A 21386-nucleotide genomic window follows, 5' to 3' on the forward strand; every position below is an offset into this window, starting at 1 on the left:
GTAAAATTTCAACCCTGGACTTTAAAAGGGCCAACTTTCCCCTCTTCAGGACTCAACTTAGAAATATCCAGTGGGCTAGGGCTCTGGAAGGAAGGGGGGGGGGGGCAAAAGAGCTGGTTAATATTCAAACGTTACCTCCTCCAAGCTCAAGAGAAATGTATTCCCTTGAAAAAAAAATCAAGTAAGGCAGGCAGAAGACCTGCATGGGTAAGCAAGGGACTCTTAGTAAAACTCTAAAACAAAAAGGTTTGCAATATGTGGAAAAAAGGACTGGTCAATTGGGAGGATTATAGATTCATAACCAGAGAATGTAGAGGTGCAACAAGGAAGGCCAAGGCCCTCTTGGAACTGAATCTTGCCAGAGAGGTGAAAAAGAACAAGAAGAGTGTTTTCAAATATATCAATGATGAAAGGAAGAGCAGGCAAAAGGTGTGCCCACTCCTGAATGAAATGGGAGATGCAGTAACTGATGATGCAGAGATGGCAGAGTTGCTGAATGCCTTCTTTGCCTCAGTCTTCACTCCTAAGACCAGCCCTCAGGAACCTCAGTCTCTAGAAGCAAGTGAGCAGAACTGGAGAGATGTGGACACTCCGCTGGTCAGTCAGGACGGGGTTAGAGATCTTATACCATCTGAAGACACACAAATCCATGGGTCCTGATGGGATGCATCCACAAGTGCTGTGAGAGCTGGCTGATACTGTTGCTGAACCTCTCTCCATCATCTTTGAAAAGTCCTGGAGAAGAGGAGAGGTGCCTGATGACTGGAAGAAAACAGATGTCCCTCCAGTCTTCAAAAAAGGCAAGATGGAGACTACAGACCAGTCAGCCTCACTTCCATCCCTGGAAAGATGATGGAGCAGCTCATCCTGGAGGTCGTCTCTAACGACATGGAAGACAAGAAGGTTATCAGGAATAGCCAACATGGATTTACCAAGGGGAGATCCTGTCTGACTAGTTTGATAGCCTTCTATGAAACCATGACCAAATGGGTAGATGAGGGAAGAGCAGTGGATGTCATATATCTTGACTTCATTAAGGCTTTTGATATGGTTTCCCATAACATCCTTATAGAAAAGCTCAGGAGATGTGGCATACATGGCTGGTCAGTGAGGTAGATTGCAAACTGGCTCCATAAAATAGTTCAGAGGGTCATCATCAGTGACACAGAGTCAACTTGGAGGCCTGTGGCAAGTGGTGTACCCCAGGGATAGATACTGGGTCCAGTTCTGTTCAATATCTTTATCAACAACCTGGATGAAGGGATTGAGAGTACCCTCAGCAAGTTCGCTGATGATACAAAACTGGGGGTTTGACTCACACCTCGTCAGGCTGTGCAGCCATCCAATGTGACCTGGACAGGCTGGAGAGCTGGGTGCAGGCAAACCTCGTGAAGTTTAATGAGGACAAGTGCAGGGTCCTGTGTCTGGGGAGGAATAACAACAGGCACCAGTATAGGTTAGAAGCTGTCCTGTTGGAGAGCAGCTCCACAGAGCAAGACCTTGGAGTGCTGGTGGACAGCTGGTGGACTTGTGTTCTGTTGTCCATGGATCAACAATGTGCCCTTGTGTCCAAGAGAGCCAATAGTATCCTGGGGTGCATCAAGAAAAATGTATCCACCAGGTCTATGGAAGTTCTTCTCCCCTTCTACTCTGTCCTGGTGAGACCACACCTGCAATATTCTGTCCAGTTTTGGGCTCCCAAGCTCAAGAAAAAGAGGTGCTGCTGGAGAGAATCCAATGGAAAGCCACAAGGATGATTAGGGGACTTGAGCATCTCCCCTATGAAGAGAGACTGAGATCCCTGGGGCTGTTTAGTCTTAAGAAGAGGAGAATGAGAGGGGATCTGATCAATGTCTATAAATATCTGAGGGGTGGGTGTCAAGTGGAGAGGGCCAGGCTCTTTTTGGTGGTGCTCAATAATAAGAAACAATGGGTTCAAGCTTGAACATAGAAGATTTCACCTCAAGATGAGGAGAAACTTCTTTACAGTGAGGGTGACAGAGCACTGGAACAGACTGCCCAGGGAGGTTGTGGAGTTTCCTTCTCTGGAGACTTTCAAAACCTACCTGGATGCGTTCTTGTGTGGACTACCCTAAGTGATCCTGCTTTGCCAGGGGCATTGGACCTGATGATCTCTTGAGGTCCCTTTCAGCCTCTAATGAACTGTGATGCTCTGATGTTCCCTCTGCAAACTTGCCAAGACTATATTTGGTGCTGTCATCCAGATCTTGAACAAGACTGAACCCATTGCTGACCTCTGGGGTACACCACTGGTTAATGGCACCCAAATAGTCTTTATTACTACCACCCCCTGGGCCCAAACATTCAGCTAGTTTTAAATCCACCTCACTGTCTTCTCATCCAACCCATACTTCATGAGGATCTTATGGGAAACAGTGTCAAAAGCCTTACTGAGTCCATGTTTGCTGCTTTCCACCCATGTGCCTAAAATGGTTTCTAGAATTAGCTGCTCTGTCACCTTCCCAGGGATCAAGCTGAGTCTTACCAGCCTGCAGTTCTCTGGATGCTCCTTCTTGAAGTTAGAAGTGACCATTTGCTTTCCTCCAGTCTATGAGCACTTCTGCCAATTGCCATGATCAGTCAAAGCACAGGTGATTCTGCTCTCTCCACCCTTTACTCTGCCCTGGTGAGACCACTGTCCAGTTCTGTGCTCCCCAGTTCAAGGAGGGCAGGGTTGTACTAGAGAGTGTCCAACAGAGGGCTATGAGGATGATTAAGGGACTGGAGCATCTCTCTTAAGAGGAAAGGCTGAGAGACCTGGGGTTGTTTAGTCTGGAAAGGAGAAGACTGAGAGGAGATCTTATTAATGTTTATAAATATCTGAAGGGTGGGTGTCAAGAAAAAGGTACTCATCTCTTTTCAGCAGTGTCCTGTAATAGGACAAGGGGCAATGGATGCAAACTTGAACACAGGAGGCTCTACCTCAGCATGAGGAAAAACTTCACTGTAAGAGTGATGGAGCACTTGAACAGGCTGCCCCAAGTTGTGAAGTCTCCCTTCTATAGAGATTTTTTTTGAGGCCATTCTGGATGCATTCCTGTGTGACCTGCGTTAGGTCATCCTTTAGCAGCAGAGCTGGACTCACAGAATCACAGAATCAACCAGGTTGGAAAAGACCTCAGAGATCAAGTCCAACCTATTACCTAATACCTAACACCTCATGACAACTAAACCATGGCTCCAAGTGCCACATCCAATCTTTTTTTGAACACCTCCAGGGATGGTGACTCTACCACCTCCCTGGGCAGCTCATTCCATTGGCCAATTATTCTTACTGTGAAGAACCTTTTCCTCATCTTGAACCTAAACTTCCTCTGGCGCAGCTTGAGACTGTGTCCTCTCGTTCTGTCACTGGTTGCCTGAGAGAAGAGACCAAACACAACCTGTCTACAACCTCTTTCCAGGTAGTTGTAGAGAGCAATAAGGTCTCCCCTCAGCCTCCTGTTTTCCAGGCTGAAGAACCCCAGCTGCCTCAACCTCTCCTCGTAGGGCTTGTGCTTGAGACCTCTCGCCAGCCTCATTGCCCTTTGCTGGACGTGTGCAAGCATCTCAATATCCTTCTTAAATTGAGGAGCCCAGAACTGGATGCAGTACTCAAGGTGTGGTCTAACCAGTGCTGAGTACAGGGGCAGATGACTTCCCTGCTCCTACTGGCCACACTGTTTCTGATACAGGCCAGAATGCCATTGGCCTTCTTGGCCACCTGGGCACACTGCTGGCTCATGTTCAGCCTATGGTCAACCAGTACCACCTGCCTTTTCTGCCTGGCTGCTCTCCAGTGATCTTCAGAGGTCCCTTCCAAGCCCTAACATGCTATGATTCTTCTGCTGCATTTCCTGTTCTGGGAAAAGGGTACGTTTGTGAATGGACAGCGATATCTCTTACAACAAGAACATTCAAAAGAGTGGGGGAGTTTTTGACTCATTAGATAAGGAAAGTCTTGTTTGTGCACTTTTTACTGAGATCTAACCTGTGAGTAATTCTCTTAATATTGCTTTCTTAATTCCTCAGCAAGGAAATGTATTTATGATACAGATTCAGGCTTATCATGGTTTTTGTTACAGGATACTATAAATATTTGCTTGCATTAACAGGACATTTCCTATCAGAGGATTTCAAATTTATGATGGACCTATCCATCTTACCAAGTGCACATTCAAAAACTTTGTGCCAACTCCAGACAGATTTACCAGTGCAGTTGGATTCTTGATGAAAAATCAGTGGCAGATGACACCAAAAAACAATATTTCTTTTGTGAAGTTTGGTCCAAATGTAAGTTTGCTACAAGGTTTCTTTTATTCTTGCAATTAGCTTTCTTCTCTTGTTGCTGTATTTGAAGTAAATGTCCAAAGGCCCTAGGTCATCTTTTCCATGGATCCGTACTCTAGAGTTTCTCTCTTGGCTGGAAGTCACCCAAGGTGTGTCCTTTGTCTCCCAATCAAAATATAATTTTCCAAGGGAGATGTAGGATACATAGTAGTAATGATCACTTTCATTGCCAATTGTAAAGCTGAAAGGACATTTATTTTTGTATCATTCATTCTCTCCTTAGCGAGGAAATATTAGTTGCAAATACTGACACTTTAGAAGCAAGATCTATCCTGAGCCCACTAGTAAAAACCAAAATGTCTGTTTTGAAAGATTTCATTATCCTTGCCATAAGTTTTTTAATGATCTTTGAATTTGTGTTTGTACAAGCATGTAAATATTAGTTTGTGCTTTGCCTGAAGGGGGGAATAAATAAATGTTTGTTGCTGCCAGGTTTCTTTGAAAGCCTTCTTTGGAAAACCTGGACCCTGGTTTGAAGAAGGAGATCTGGATGGTGACAAGAACTCAATATTTCATGACCTAGATGGTTCAGTGACTGACTACAAAGATACCTATGTGGGCAGAATGGATAACTACTTGATTCAACACCCGAAATGCATTAATGTTACAGAATGGAGTGGAGTGGTGTGCAGTGGGATGTATGCACAGGCTAGTACTCTTGCACCTTTCTGTTTGGGGCAAATAAGAACAATTTGGGGTGGCAGAGGGAATGCAATCAATGGAAGTTTTGTATATCATGATTCCTTCGGTACACAAACAGGGAATTTGGTATTAGATGCTACAAGATAAAACCAAATGTGTATGTGTGATAGGAGTTCTATTTGTGGCCCTGTCTGCTAAAACATGTTGGATTGGGGGTGTTTTCTTCCACTGAAATTCTGTCTATTTGGTTTTAAGCAGAGTTAGTTTTAAGGGGACTTCTATTTCCTCCTCCCTCACTTTGTTTTGTTTGTGGTTTTGTTGTTGGTTTTGTTTGTAAAAACCACCAAAATCTACCATAATTTTCCAAATAGTGCTCTTTTTCAGGAGCTATTTATATTGCTTAACTCAACATCATTTGGATAATAATGTAATGCTTATTCTCTATTCTTTACTCTTTTCACTTCCTTTTTGTCATGTCCAAACTTTCCCTTTTTCCTGTCATCCTCCTTAATATTACATAGGTTTATGTCCAAACCTGGAATGGACAGAATCTTTCTATGACTATCGTACGAGATGAGTACCCAGACAATCCCATGGTTCTTCGGGGTATTAACCAGAGAGCTGTCTTTCAACAATACCAGCCAGTGGTGATGCTTCAAAAGGGCTACACAATACATTGGAATGGAAGAGCTCCAAATGTCATCTATCTTTATCTCATTAACTTTAACAAGTATGTTTACTTTCTTTCATGTCTGTGATTGTGAGGCAATAGCAAAGGTAACGTACTGCAGAATTAGCACGTGTGAGTTTGCAGCTGTCAGCAAGGCTGGATCTTGGGTTGGTTTGTTTGGGCTTCTTTTTCATAATTGCAACTACTAACACATCCAAGCAAGAGATTAAGCAGCAGACCTGCACCTAAAGTTAAATTTTTGTCCAGTACAGTGTATTTAAGGAAAATACTTTGGAGAAAAAAAATGTGCAAATAGTGAATTTGAGCAGAACCGGAGTTGAATAATTTAGCATCCTTGATTTTCTTGTCAGATGAACTTTTTAAATGTATAAAGTATAAAATCCAATATATTCTGAAAGTATCAAAATTACTGTAACACTTAGTGAAGCACTTGTGTAGAGAGGGAGAGAAAGTTCTTCTGTTCAAGGGCTTGGAAATTGTTTTGCATTCCGTTTTTTTGGGGAGTTTGATCTGGTTTTGTATTGTGATCTAAATTGTTCCTACAGTGAGTCATACATTCTATTTTATTTCAGAAATGACTGGATTCGTGTTGGTCTTTGTTCTCAAGGAAATACAGATTTTGTTATAGCAATGGAAACCTTTCAAAGGCGGTCATCTGCTCTGTCAAACAAAGTGGAGCGCTACACTCCTGTATCTTCAATGGCAGAGCTTGAAAAGAATCGATCAGACAAGAAGTTTTACTTTGATAACAGCACAGGGTAACTCCTTGTAATTTGACCCTGTTGGGAGATGTCATTTAATTTTAAAATATCCAATTTGGTAGTCTTAAAATCAGCTGATTGAAATGTCTGCGTAACAGAAAAGCTGTTGTGAAGGAGCTCAAAGCTTTTCTTGAAAGAACGTGTAATGTAACTCTGAATCTCCAGAACACAGTGGTTATCACTGAAATACTTTCCTAAGAGCACCACAGTTGCCACAGATATTTCCTATGCCATGTCTGCAGAAAGTGTGGTATCTGGTGTACTGTGGAGCAGTGTCTTTCAGGAAGTAACTTCTAAATCATCAAGGAAAATTTATACCACCGTGTTAAACTGAAAATTCTAGAAGCTTCCAAGATGTTTCTGTTTCAAAAACTCTCTAAGAATATACTTTTTTTAAACCCTAATCTCTTTTCAGCCCTCTCAGAAGTACTTAAAAGTCCTCGTCTCATTGAGAAGTATGTCTGAGAGGCCCCTGAGGACTTTCTGAGAGACTTAAGATACCACCAAGTTTGAATAAATTAGGTCCTACATATGTCACTTGTGTTTTGGGAGTGTTGAGCTTTACTTTGTAATTCATTCTCTCATTTATTTTGTTCCCTTATCTGCTACTTTGTCTGTAGTAAATGTGCAGATGAATAAAACTTTTGAAATTATATTTAGGTTTCTTTTGTCTACAAGTTGCAATTAAATATATAGCGGAAGAATTACATGTGTTTATGTACTGTGAACATTAAGGACCGCTCCCCTAAATTGGCATTCACAACAATACAATTACATTACTCAGTGATGGTGGATGAAGCTGAATATCCAAACAGTTACTGCTGCTCATCTACAAAGATCAAAGCAGTTTGTTTTTTGTTTCCTGCAAATCACTGAGTTCAGGAGTGACTCAAAGCATATGGGATCGTTATGATGTATCCTTTAGTGTCTGGGAATTTAAGATATGTCAGTAGAGACTTCCTATCTCTAGTAAACCATAAATAATTTTTTTTAAGTTTGATCAGTAGTGCAGAAGTGAATATTATAGTTTATCTGCTTTTGGAAATCAATGAATATAGCTGTTAAGGTGTGGCATAAATATCTGTGTTTCCAGCAATTCATCTAGATTCCTTTTCCTCCCTTTGTGTAGGTTACTGTTTTTATTTCTTCAAGCCAAATTTAATAGAGATGGTCACAGTTATTGCTCATCTCAGGGATGTGAAAGGATCAAGATTGTGACCAAAGATTCAACAAAAGGGATCAGTAACTGCATGGCAAAAGCTTACCCAAAGTATTACCGAGGACCAACCATCATAAAGCAGATGCCAGTAAAAGCTACTGTACCATGTACAAAATGTGGCACAACTCAGGTAAAATAAAAAAGGGCAAAAACTTTCCATGAACTGTATAGCTGACGTTGCTGTCTACTCGCTTTAAGGCAGAATTTCAGTTTTTCAGTGCAGGATACTGCGCTTACCAGTTCTTGAAGGCAGGGAGTCCCTTGATGCACAGTGGTTTCAGATGTTCTTTGAAAAATACTTTTTCATCTCGCACTCTTAACTGCTACAGAGAATGGCTATTGGGAGATTGATGCCTTGTGTTCCCTTTACTCCATGTAGGATAGCTTTGCTGCAGAGATCTGTATGTTGTTGGCCAGCCTTCTCTTTCTTTGATCTCTGTTTGTTAGCAAGAACTTGAAATTGCATTATCAGCTGTAGCTGTACAGGCTGAGAAAAATACTGAGAATAAGGAATAAAATGGGTTGCACTGTACGTCATGATATTTATTAGCATTACTAGTACCACAAATAATACCACTGACAAATGGGTGCATTTGTTTTGCATCATGGGCGGTCTGTTGCAAATATGTGTACTTAACGTGTTTCCTTGATATCCAGATGGTATTCACCAGTGATCCTCATAAAAGCTACCTCCTTGTGCAGATTAATTCATATGGTAACAAAGAGCTAAGTAGAGGTCAGCAAGCGTTTATTTCTGTAAGTATTTGTTGTGATTTTTTTCTAACACTTCGTTTTTTGCAGTTTGTAGCACAGTTACATAGCTCTGCATAATGCTGCCCTTGATTTCCTTCACTTCAACGTAAAGTGTTTGTTCATAGTTTGAAAACCCTAACAGTCAAAAAGCAGATGTTTTAACATCAGAAAATAAGGCTCCAGAGTTCCGTTTTTGTATTTGAATCCTTTCCTGATGGAGAGAAAATTGTACCAATAAGGGAGGGTTTAAAATCTTTAGATTTCTGTGGAAAACTGGATGGGTAGACATTTATTGATGGATTTCAACCCACCACACTTTTGAAGAAGGAAAAAACCCCAACAACAACAACAACAAAAAACACTAACCCCACAACCCAACATAAAACCAAACTCAACCAACCAAAACAAATCCCCACAAAAAACACTAAGAGCAACAAATAACCTGTTAGTTAAATACAAGTTGCTGAAATTGGTTCTGTGTTAAATGAGTGGGCTAATGGGATGAGTCATTCAAGCCATAAAGCTTATCAAAACTCCTTGAAGATGGCAAATACTAAAGTGTCCATAGAGATTTCTGGATTTTTTTTCTGATGTGGTTCTGATCAGCCTAGTGATGTAATGCTGTATGAGAACTAATTTACATTGACTTCCTGTTTGGATGCTGAAGGAGACTTGCATGTGATGCCGAAATAACAGCAGACATTCTCATACCATAAAACCTGAATTTTGCATTCTGCAATGTCAGTGCATTAGTGTGGTTTAAAGAGTAAAACTCTTGAGTTACTTAGACAAATGGCACATGAGTAGCATAACGCTAGCAGCTGCAAACTCCTGCAGGAATGTGTGCTGTGTTCAGAGCAGTAAGAGCAAGCTGGAACTGGGCTGCTGCAGAGACAGGTTAACTGTACTGCTGTCAAGAAGTCAAGGTGTTTGGTTCAATATCTTTATCTTAGCTTCCTGAAGCAAGAGCAATGATGAAGGCAGTAGTAAGTCACCCTGAAATACATAATTTCCCTGTAGATGTCAGGAACCGAAGGCTCTCACGCAATTTAGAAGTCCCACTGAAAGCCTTCTCTCAAAGATGATGCTAGGGAGAAGCAAGTATTTGCAAAGAGATCAGTACACCACTGTCTAATTTAGATTAACACTGACTGTAGTAGAATCACTGTGAACTTTAAGAAAGAAACAAAGTTCTCTTTTCCTTTACAGGTCAATGACACCATGTTTTCCTTCAAGGATAATGGTATACTTATTGTTGTAGTTGATGCCTGCATTGGCACAGTGTCAGGAAACAAATTATTTTCTGGAGGAGACAGTAAGCATGTAAATGAATATTTAAAATCTGGTATTCCACAAAGGTATGTGTAATGACTGTTTATTTCCAGTACGTCCTGTAAGCTCTATCTCTGTTCTTCAATGACGATTTAAATGAGAATGTCTGTCAAGGAGTGCTGAAAGCGAGCAAAATACGTATCTAAGTTGAGGGGGAAAGAGAAACACAGGAGCATTTTAACAGATAATTTAGCCTTATTTAAGAAAACACAGCAACTCAAATTTTGAACACATAGTTTTCCAGTGTTGCCTGACTTTCACCTCAAAAGGATTTTTTTTAAACTAAATGTCATATAACAACACTTTGTTGCTTAAAACAAGAATAACTTTTTATTTAGTAAATCACTTAAGGACATCAAGAGAACTATGTAACAAAATATACTGTTCTCTCCCCATCTAGGGTGAATTTCATTTTTAAAAAGTTAAAACATTTCTATCAGATAAATCAGGATGCTAATATTTTAATTTTGGATCAATATTTAAACGTGGGTGGTTTTTTTTGTCAAGAAATAGGAAACTATATTTAAGTAACACTCTCCAGTGATTTTGAAGTTAAAGTTAAAAGTAATTAAAAAAAAATCTAGGAGAGTGCTTTTCTAGTTACTGGTTTCAGAGAGGGTTAACTGTTTCCACATTGTGAAATGACATGTCATGAATACTCTTTAAGCAAATGGACTATGAGGCCAGCTAGCTGTAAAAGCATGTATCAGAATATTAAGAAAGTTTGTATTTATAACAGCTACTGTCTCTGCACCATTTCTGCTGCAGGTCTATTGTTCTACTGAGCACAAGAGGTGATGTAGTATTTCCTAATAACTTATCAGAAGCCTTAATGTTCCTGGGGACAGCCAAACCTCCTTATCTTGAGAGTAACGGTTGGTAGAAGTTTTGCACATTTCTTTGACACCGCCTTGTCTGTGTATTTATGTTGGCATGGTGGGTTCCTCACAGGGTGTGTGAAAAGGATGCAGCTGGTGGAGGATAGTTGCCAGTTTGCACTGATGTGGGCTGCTGTGTTTCAGCCCTTGCTGAGATGTGGGAGCAGGCAGATGGGGCAGAAAACCCCATTGCCCCAAAGGGTGTTGTGTGAAGCTTGTTGCACGCAGAGAAGTGACTGGCAGCTCTTTATGCCTTTGACTTACAGAAGGGTCATCGCAGGGATTCTTTTGTGGGTTTTTATTTTGTTTTGTTTTCAAAGCCTGTATTTTGGGCCTCACCCAGCAAATTTATTTTTAAACTATCTCCTGTGCCAGGATAGTATTTCCTCTTTTATCAAAATTTCAAGGTAGAGATGAGAAGGTTTTTGGTATTTTGAGGGATAATCGCTTTATAGATGACAAAGAGTACCTCTCATGTGTTCAGGGCCCTGGCATAAGTGCCATCTGAGAAGATGGTTTTTATAACTGTCCTGATAGCTGTGTTTTGAAATTAAGATTTCAGAGTATTTAATACTAAATACTGAAAAAGGAAGTCACAAATGAGTATTTCTTTGTAAGGTGCACATGATGCAGAGAATGGATTCATGTCCTGAATAAACTGGGGGCGAAGAATTTCAGAAAAACATGTCATTCCCTTTCAGGCCAGTCCTGTGTTGTGCTTGGATGGGTTTGGCTTGTTTGGTAATGCTGAGTTATTTTTTGTCACAGGAAGCATGGCCTTTCTGGGCTTCAGAGGAAACTTTAAGCCATCCTGGATTAAGTTGTTTACTGGTCCTGCTGAGCATGGGCTCATTCAGATAGAAAAGTATATTCCTTTACAACTGGAAGAATATGGCTGTGCCAGAGCAATCAAAAGCCAACGGAAAGACCTCGAGCTTCTGAAGAAGGCTATGCGATCTCATTAAAGACTAAAATGTACATAAAAGCTGAGGAAAAAAACTGTGAACTAACTTATTTTTTAATTTATGGCATTTTAAACTCTATTGTTATCCGAGTAAATCACATTATTGTCTGACAGATATTTGCCAGCATTGACTGCTTGAATGCCAATTTGTGCACCTTCTAGTTGTACAAAATAGTAAAGAATTTATTAGTATTTGTATAAACAGGTTTCAGAGATTTTTCAGATGTTTGTATTTACTGTAAACAAGTTCCTTCTGTTTGATATTCCTTTTGTATGTAAAAGGATGCTCATAAAAGCCTTAAGTTTTTTATAACAGATGTTGGAGTGCATCTTGGATTACTTGAAAGATTAACATTAAAATCTCCATAAACAACTTGAATCGGTTTAGGTGCTTTCCTGAGGGTTTCTTTAGCATTCAGCAGAGTTACATTCTCAATATGCTTTCCAAGATGTTAAAACCCAATTTCTTCATTGCATGTAGCTCACTCATGGGGCTTTAACTGCAGTAAAATTTTCGTTTGGCTATATGAAAAATTGAGAGAAATTCAAAGGACTGCGTGAGGGTTGTATACTGTCAACATGACTGTTTGTACCACCATGGAATATAAAGCAGAAAATAACTGCCATTCTTTGGGATAACTGTTTACTCTTCACCCCTAACTAGACAAGTATCTGTAAGAGTTACTTCAGTAAACAGTCTGGGTGTTAAGGCTGCAGTATTGGATACAGCTTGATGTAGAACTTTCAAAGCTTTTATCAAGAATGGAAAAGCTGAGATACTGTTACTCTCAATTTCTGATGAAATTATGTTTGCTCTTGCAACATTTTTTTTTCTTTTTTTGTAGGGTGGGGGGTGTTGAGGTTTGTGGGGTTTTTGGTTTTGTTTTTTTTAAAGCTATCCCAGCCTTCGGTGAATGGAAAGTGCTCTCAGTTCATTCAGGCATGTTATCTTTTGCTGTAACTTCTAATCTACTCATGTTGCTAATTTCTATTGATTTTTATATTAGGTCAGTTTCAGTTTGGTTTTCTTGCAATTACTTGACCCTTTATGCAGATAGTGTGCAAATAATTTTAAAGAACTGGGGCACAGCTGCTCTTTTTCAGGATCCTGGTCTTTGAAATTAAATTTCAGAGACTATAAAGATGCATTTCATAGTAGGGAACGATAGGTGCCATAGTGCTAAAATGTAACCAGAGTTCTAACAAAACTGACATAGTTGTTTTTTCTTGTATATGTTTGCATTCCTTCTAGCTGGTATAATGTATCTACTGTTCAGAGGTGCTTTGTGATTTGAATTCAGACTGGAGTGGCTGTTGGAAATTAACCTATATGCCTGTCTTTTCCAAAGATGTTGAAAAACTGGGGATTTTTCTTTTGTACTTTAAAGAAGAGGAGACACAGTAGCGCACCTGTTGCTCTGCTCAGTTAAAATTTGCTACCTCAGAGCTACAGTTAAACTGCCTGGTCCAGTGTAGTTTCCTATGTAAGAGAGGAGAGCACACAAGAGATAAAGTTAACAGGTGACTGATGTTATTTTTATTGTAAAACCAAGCCAAATGAATGATTGTGTGTTTTGCAGGTGTTTTGATGCACAGTTTTTTGTATAATGTTTAAAAAAAAAAAAAAAAGGCTGTTTTGTTAGGGGGAGATTGTGGTATATCTTTCAGACTAGCTGTAATGTTTAGTGTTACTAATGAAGAGCAATGTGATTTGAATGCTCTGAGTGTTGTAGTCATAATGTTTGGGGATTAAAATGGTTTTAAAACTTCTACTGCTCTATGGGTCATACTCAATAGAGAAATACCAAGAAGGTAAGGACCTTCAGGCTTGTGAAGTTGGCCGTTATTTATGAGATTTTTGCTGTTCTAAGCCATCGTGTAAAAATTGTACTTAAAAGTCCAAATGGTATTCTGATGTAGGACTTACTGATGGACAGTTGGACCTGAAGTTGAAGTGTTGCCTTTCATGTCAATTTAAACACTTGTTAAATAACATAAATAAATTCTTACATCTCACAAGGCAATAAAATCTTGGGTCTCTTCTGTTTTTGTATCTTCATCTGTAGAGGAGCTGACCCTGCTTTGAGACACACAGTGTCCTGGGCTAACTCAAAGGTTGGCTGCCAGCCTTAGTGCCCCTGTGGTTGTTGCTGATGTATTTAGGCCTTTCTTTTTCAAGTGCGTGATCTGCCCCAGCCTGCCAGAGCTAAGCCACACACTTTTCACCTCATTCCTGAAACTCAGCTCTTAAAAAAAAAACATGGCATCTGTCTCCCAGTCCCACTCCAAAAGTCGTTGTAATTGCATCTTTATGGGCAGGCTCTGTATATAAGTAGATTGATTTCCATTCCTTACTCAAATGGTGGTGTTCTGCAGTAAAGAAATTAAAAATTCATGGGACTAGTGAAAGAAATGCAAGTTTAAAAACCTAATTAGTGCATTAGAAATTTTTTAAAGGCACATTAAGCTCATGTTCTTGCTCCGTAGGCTTTTGTGGTTTATTTTGTAATTGTTAAGAGTATTTTAAAAACAATAAAGAAACAACAAAAGAATAAACTACTTAGAGCAGGGATTGGATTAACTGTACTATCAGTAGGACACTCTCTCTGGTCCAAAACACCACTGGAAATCCATTATATGAGGGGCTGGAGACCCACCCATGAAGAGCTAGGTGAAGGGCAGGAACATGCTTTAGGAAAAAAGACTTAATTCTATATATTTTGTGACTTCTCTGACAGCTGAGGTCCCAGATGACTTCTGATCCAGTACATGAAAACCAGTTTTCCTGTTAAGGCTAAGGCCTGTAATTTATTTTTCTTCCTATCAACATTTCATGTAGGATGTATGTTTTGGGACAGTCACTTGGCTCTGCCTGGAAAGCATAGTCCACCCAGTTTGATGATAGCTGTATTATGTGGTGCAGTGGTGAATGAAGGTCAAAAGGGTGTTCAATGGCTATATATGTTTAAGGTGATCCTGGTGTTATCCTAATGTCCAGACATCTGTGAATTACAAAGAAAAGCTGTAACTTCTCAACTTCAAAATTGTTTATAGATGAGGTTTTTCCAGAGCTACTTTTCCACCTCTTTTGCTCGTTCTAGTACTTGTGAGAAGGAAAGTTCTGTCCTTTCTTGGCATTCACAGAGCTTCTCTTTTCTAATGCCTTCGTTTTTTAACTTATCTTATGCTAGTTAAAATTCTAAAGTCATACTCAGTACTGAAGTGCATTAGAACATCTTGGCTTGAAAGAATTTACAGTCTTTTTAATTACCTGCACTGGGAGCGTTGCAAGTTTGTCTATTAAATTGTATTAACAACTGTGACTTTCATGACAAAGTGGTGCCACTGGCAAGTCATAGAAATCCACCTCTCTTTTTTTTTTTTTTTTATGTGATGAAACTCTAAAAAATAAATGGCTTTTGCGTACAATAGGAACAATTTCAGGATCTCTTGAGATCAGCATAGCCTTTTTTAGTGTGTCTTCTGACGCCAGTTCTTTGTTCTTTCCATTAACTCCTGCTGAACTGTTTTTTCAGTATAACTTGTGCTTTTCTTGAAAGATTTGTGGGTGTTGCATTTGGTGTACTAGTGAGAAATGGGCTTGATCAGATCACAGAGAAATTTTGAAATAATCAGTGTGCATAAACTTTTTCCTTAAAGGTCAGCTTCTTATTTTTATTGGATTTATAAGCACAAAGTTGATTTGGATACAAATTCTTTGTTCCAAATCTTTGTCCAAGGAGTGAGAGCAGAATATCCTTATTTGTAACTGAGGAAATGATCGTAGAACATGCAATGACCTGGTTTTATATACAATTTTTTCTAAAAAGAACATAAAGTGTCCCTTAGTCGAGAAGGATCTTGAGACTAGAGATCACCTAGACAAGCTGAACACCGACAAATCCATGAGCCCCGATGGCAGACATCCATGGCTGCTGAAGGAGCTGACTAAGGTTATTGCTAAGCCACTCCCCATCATTTTTGAAAGGTCGTAGAGAACATAAGGATTAGGGGAAAGCAAATATCACTGCAGTCTTAAAAAAAGGTCAAGGAGGACCTAGGAAACTACAGGTCAACCCGCCTCCCCTCCATCCTTGAGAATGTGATGGAACAGCTCATTCATGGAGGTAATCCCTAAGCATGTGGAGGAAAAGTTTATCAGGAACACTCAGCATGGATTGACCAATCTGATAGCCTTCTGTGATGGTGTGAGCAGCTAGGTAGATGAGGGAAGAAGAGCAGTGGATGTTGTCTACCTCTGCATCAGCATGACTTTTGATGCCATCTCCCATAACGTCTTCATAGGTAAGCTCAGGAAGTGCAGGTTAAATGAGTGGACAGTAAGGTGGATTGAGAACTGGCTCAATGACAGAGCACGGAGGATTGTGACCTATGGTGCAGGGTCTAGTTAGAGGCCTGTGGTTAGTGGTGTTCCACAAGGGTCAGTACTGGGTCCAATCTTGTTCAAATATTCATCAATGACCTGGATGAAAGAACATCAGGTTCACTCTCTCAACATGTTTGTTGATACTTCAAAGCTGGGAGGAGCAGATGGTGCACCAGAAGGCTGTGCTGCCATTCAGCCAGACCTGGACAAGCCAGCAAATTGGGCAGAGGAGAAACCTAATGAATTTCAACAAGGGTAAGTGTTAGGGTCCTGTACTTGGAGAGGAATAACTCCATACATCAGTACAGGTTAGGGATTGACCTGCTGGAAAGCAGGACCTGGGAGTGTTGGTGGACCTGTAGCTCACCATGAGCCAGCAATACGCCTTTGTGGCCAAGAAGGCCGACAGTATTCTGGGGTACATCACGAGGTGTGTGTCCAGCATGTCAAGGGAGGTTCTCCTCCCTATCTGCTCTGCCTTGGTAATGCCATAGCTAGAGGATTGTGTCCAGTTCCTGGGCCCCCTGCTTCAAGAGAAATATGGAACTAGACTGAGTCCAACAGAGGGCCGTGAAGATGATAGGGGGCTGAAGCATCTCTCACAACAAGGATAGGCTGAGAGACCTGTGCCTCTTTAGCCTGGAAAAGAGAGGACTGAGAGAGGATCTTCTAAATGCATATAAATATCTAAAGGGTGGAGGTAGGAGGCAATAGGTGCAGACAAGAACACAGGAGGTTTCACCTGAACTTAAGGAAAAACTTTGAGTGTGATAGAGCACTGGAACAACCTGCCCATTAGGTTGTGGAGTGTCCTCTGAACACATTTGGGCATGTTCCTGTGCAACCTGATCTAGGCATACCTGTGTTAGCAGGGGGGTTGGGCTAGATGATCTCCAGAGGTCCCTCTCAACCCCTACGGTTCTGTGAGTATGTGATATTTCAATACTATTTTTTGTGTGTATTCATGTTTTTAAGTAATAATGCTTTACTGGAACTGTCATGAACAGTTAAAAATACATCTCCTTCCTATGCAGCATTTCCAGGGCAATACATGAGGATCAGTTCAGGGTGTTTTTTGTGCAATTGGTAGCTTTTAGGGATGGACCTCAGATGATGATGTGTCATCATTTTAATATCTGTGAGGTTCTTCAGCAGAAGATGGTTTACTCCATCTGCAGGGTGTGAACTATGATCTAATAGTTTTCTTCCATTTCTGATGCAAATGACTAGCACATGTTTCAACACCAGAGTTATATGTAGTCTTATTTCTATTTCTGAGAAATGATTGTATGATGAACATCACTCAGTAGTATATATGACACATTTTAACTTTTTAATAGTGTAATATAATTTTTCATATTACAGCATAGTCTGGGTTATTTTTATTTTTAATATTATATTGATAACAGATTTTTCTGCCCTTCATAACAATAAAATGCAAAATATTAGAAGAGAAATGTAAACATACTGACATGAATCAAAGCAGCATGCACAATTGTTATGGATTCCTTCTGCTAGCTAGCAGACAAACATAGAAAAGAAGCTCATGTCAGGCTTTCATAGCTGCACATGGAAGAAAACAAAGATTCAAGAAAAAATAATTTGTGGCCTCTTTTCCTTATAAGCCATACATACCTTTCTTCTCTTTGCTTTGTAGGGACAAGGTTTTCCTCACCATTTCTTTCTCAGTCCATAAGGACAGGGATGCTGCTCTGCTTAAGTATCTTGTTTCCATAGAATTTTCTATTCCAAATGTTTTGGTGCCTGTGGGTTTTTCTGAGTCCTTCTTCCTCATTAACTCTGTTTGGAAAGCGTCCTGGGGAGTGGGCTAGACTCCTCCTATTTTTCCTACTCTATACTCAGCCTGACTGGAATCTCAAAATCTCATCTGTCTCTTCTAATAGAACCATTACCCAAAATATACTTCTTTCCTTAAAATTCTCTTTCTCCCATGACTTACATTGTGGCAACATGTTCAAGGTCAAATAGATGCATGAAATCTCTTTTGCTTTAAGCATCAGGTGTGGGGACACCACCTATATCAAACTGAAAGAATTAATGGCACAGAACTAAACTAAAAACATTGATCTTCACTGCCTATTTTTCTGTGCAGTGTTGCTTGATGAGTACTAAACAGGATCATTGTAATCTGACACTCAGAGTGAGTTTGAATTCTTCCATAGCTTGAATAGTTGAATGTTTCACACTTTATGCTCTAGAATATAGAATTAGTATGAGTAAAAATACGAAGTTTAGAAATGTTGATATCCAATCTTTATAGGAACAACTGGCTAAGTTTTTTCTTTACTTCAGTTTCTTTATTTTCGCACTTAAGTCACTGCGTGCTATTCTTTCTTCCTGCCCACACCCACAATCCACCACCTATTTGTCCCCAGGCAGTTTTACACAAGCTCCATAACAGCATTGTTAATAGTGACATACAAGTCATTTTCTAAAATGAAACTAATAAAATTCATACTAGCCTAGCAGTTACTGATTGTACAAGTACTAAACCGAGGACTTATGTGAACTGTAATTTATAAATTTATATGTTTAATCTATGAGAGTGTAAATAACTATGTTGATATATTTCCCAAAGTGGATCTAAAATTGCAAAAATATTTTTGTATGAAAACAGTTCCCCTCTTTGCCTGAGAAAGCCTAGTGTTCATATCTATGAATGGGTAAATGACATTGCAAATTGCCAGAAATCTTTACTGAAGTTGTTAAGCAAGGTTGTTCCTAGAGTGCCCCAAAACATGAAGTCTTGTCACAGAGGGTAATAGGAAAGCAAATGCTTTGTTAGGAGCACAGTATGTTCTAAAGTTGAGTCAAAATCACATGTATGCCCTAACACCAATATGTGAACCCACATCTATAGTTAACCAAATTCTGAGTGAGCACTTAAAAGACTCAAACTCTCTGTGTCTAGATTGTAAACATTAAGGCAGAAATGTTTTGCAAAATAATCCAGGGGAATAGAGACACACTGTTTACTAGAATATACTTGCAGCATAAAAGCACAAAATGGGATGGCGTTTCTCATTAGGCAGAGACAACAATATAGCTGCTGGCAAATCCTTGATCTCAAAAGTAATTACCCTTGACATCTTTGTAATTTTAAAGTTATAATCTCATAAATGTTTAACTTGTGAATAATCAGCCAAATCAGCTTAAGGTCATAGAAACATGTCTGAATGATCTGGGAGGAGTGTCTGAAGGGAGCTGGGGTTCTTCAGTCTGAAGAAGAGGAGGCTGAGGGGAGATCTTATTCCTCTCTACAACTACCTGAAGGGAGGTTGGAGCAAGGAGGAGGCAGGCTCTTCTTGGTGTCAAGCAACAGTAGTAGAGAAACTGGTTTCAAGCTGTGCCAGGGGAGGTTCAGGCTGGATTTTAAAAAATACTTCTTCACAGAGAGAGTTATCAAACATTGGAATGGTCTGCCTAAGGCAGTGGTGGAGTCACCATCCCTGGACATGTTTAGCAGAGTGTGGACCTGGCACTTAGGGACATGGTTTAGTGCTGACCTTCAGTGCCGCATCAGGAGTCGGACTGGATGATCCTTGAGTCTCTTCCAGCTGCATATTTTCTGTGATTCTGTGTAAATGCGTGTTTGTGTTCATAACAATTATTGGAGAAGTAATTAGGCAACTTATACCTGAATGGAATGTTTAATTCTGCTTTTCTTTTTGTAGTGTGTTAACTCTTGCTTTAACTTCTACTTCTTGCAAGCCATGTTCTTATATTGAATCTGTAAAGCTCCTTCTTACACAATTAAGCCAACTATAAATGAGCTATTGGTGAGATTTTTTTATGAAAAAAACCCAAACAAACAACAAAACTCTTTCCCAGCAGTGGGTAGGAAGGAGTGTAGGGTTTGTGTGTACTCACAGACTCTTGAAGATTTGTCTGCACCTTCTCTAGCACTGATACCTTTGCAGTAGTATTGCTTATTTTTTTATGTGAGACATATAAGTTGCATGCATAATATTATACATCTTTTCATGGAAGATAAGTAGCCAATCATACTGGTACTAGGAAAATGCAGTTCACATGTACATATGTAAAGCATTTTGAATGGGGTACCCAAATCTTCAGCACTGGTTTTTAAATGCAAGGCAGTATATCTATAAATAGTTCCAGCCAAGTAGCCAAAACTTTTCCAGAAAGTTTCTTTCACCGGGTTTGCAGAGCCTGTCCCAGAGAAAAGTTGAAGGGATCTCAGAATATCCAGAGAGAGAGCTGATTCATCATGGAAAGGACATGTTTAGGAAAGAAATCCCTATTAATGCTGGCATGATTTTTCTTTTTCAGATAAAGTATGTCAAAAACAGGAATAGGTTCCCATTCAGGAAACAGCTCTTCCCTAAAAGGGGCAGGGAACAGAGTGTATTAGGCCAAGGCAGTGGCAGAGCAAACAAAAGTAGAGCAGCTACTGGTTTCCTTCCTGTTATGCCACAGCATAATTTATTGCAGAGCTGCAGAGAAGCAATTACTCTGGCTTTCAGTACAGTTGTCACCTCTGCTTCAGACAGAGAGTAATAATACATGCTCTCATCCTAACAGATACTTAGATCAAAAGGTACTAGGTATGGAAAAAACAAATTCAGGCAGCTGAATATATTTGCTCTCAAATTTCCCTGAGATATTGACATAAAAAAGGAAGTTCTGTTATGAAGGAAATTGTTCAAGAAAGATTAGCCTGAGGCTATAGATTGCTTTGACTGGAGGAAGTTATGTTTCTGTACCTTCAGTTAGCTAATGCTCATGAAGCAAGAAGCACTCCAACGTGCAAAAATAAAAGTCACACCTCCTGGTTTTGCAAACACTGCTAACAGATGCAGAAGAAACTCTCCTGCACACACCGTGGTCTTGCAGTCAAAGAAAACAGACACGATCTCCTGCAAAAGCAGAGGTGTCACACGTGCCTGGCCAGAGACATCAGCAGCCAGTGAGAGAAAGGAAGTGGCTGAGCAGCCCACAAATAAAAGAGAATCTGTAGCCAAGTATTTCTAAAGTGAAACACTTTGGAGTGAGGCTTCTTGAAGCACAACTTTTCATGAGCCTTTTTTGAAGCGTTAACTACTTATAGGGTGTGTCAAAAGCCTGTAATGGTGAGCTGATAGGTGCCAGTCTTGGAGAAGCAATTACTTGCTGGTGTATTTGCATCTACAGCATGCTTGGACTCAGAAAAGGCTGTGCCAAATGGCAGGGATCTCATATTGCTCTGCTACTTGGCATCCTCTTAATCAGATCTTCCTGCTAGGCAAAGCAATAAAGAAAGGCTTGCCATCATATTGGCAGATTAAGGTGAAGCTGCTTTAACACAAAAGGGTGTCGCTTTAATTAATGGGTTAATGGCAGCCTCTAAATTGAAATCGTGGTGGAGGGAATTAGAATAACCTCTGA

General features: G+C 39.9%; 1 protein-coding gene across 1 annotated transcript in view; it reads left to right on the top strand.

The window, feature by feature from the left end:
* The window catches only part of CEMIP2 (cell migration inducing hyaluronidase 2), a 57941-nt gene extending 46145 nt beyond the window's left edge, over positions 1 to 11796 (top strand). The window contains exons 16-24 of the mRNA XM_054398228.1: positions 4116 to 4293; positions 4783 to 4998; positions 5514 to 5722; positions 6256 to 6441; positions 7574 to 7793; positions 8321 to 8419; positions 9626 to 9774; positions 10517 to 10623; positions 11395 to 11796. Coding sequence (XP_054254203.1) covers positions 4116 to 4293; positions 4783 to 4998; positions 5514 to 5722; positions 6256 to 6441; positions 7574 to 7793; positions 8321 to 8419; positions 9626 to 9774; positions 10517 to 10623; positions 11395 to 11591 — 1561 coding nt within the window. The 3' untranslated portion in view covers positions 11592 to 11796. The remainder of the gene's footprint in view (positions 1 to 4115; positions 4294 to 4782; positions 4999 to 5513; positions 5723 to 6255; positions 6442 to 7573; positions 7794 to 8320; positions 8420 to 9625; positions 9775 to 10516; positions 10624 to 11394) is intronic.
* Positions 11797 to 21386: the final 9590 nt, after the last annotated feature.

Source organism: Indicator indicator, chromosome Z, assembly GCF_027791375.1.
Source record: "Indicator indicator isolate 239-I01 chromosome Z, UM_Iind_1.1, whole genome shotgun sequence".
Lineage (NCBI taxonomy): Eukaryota > Metazoa > Chordata > Aves > Piciformes > Indicatoridae > Indicator > Indicator indicator.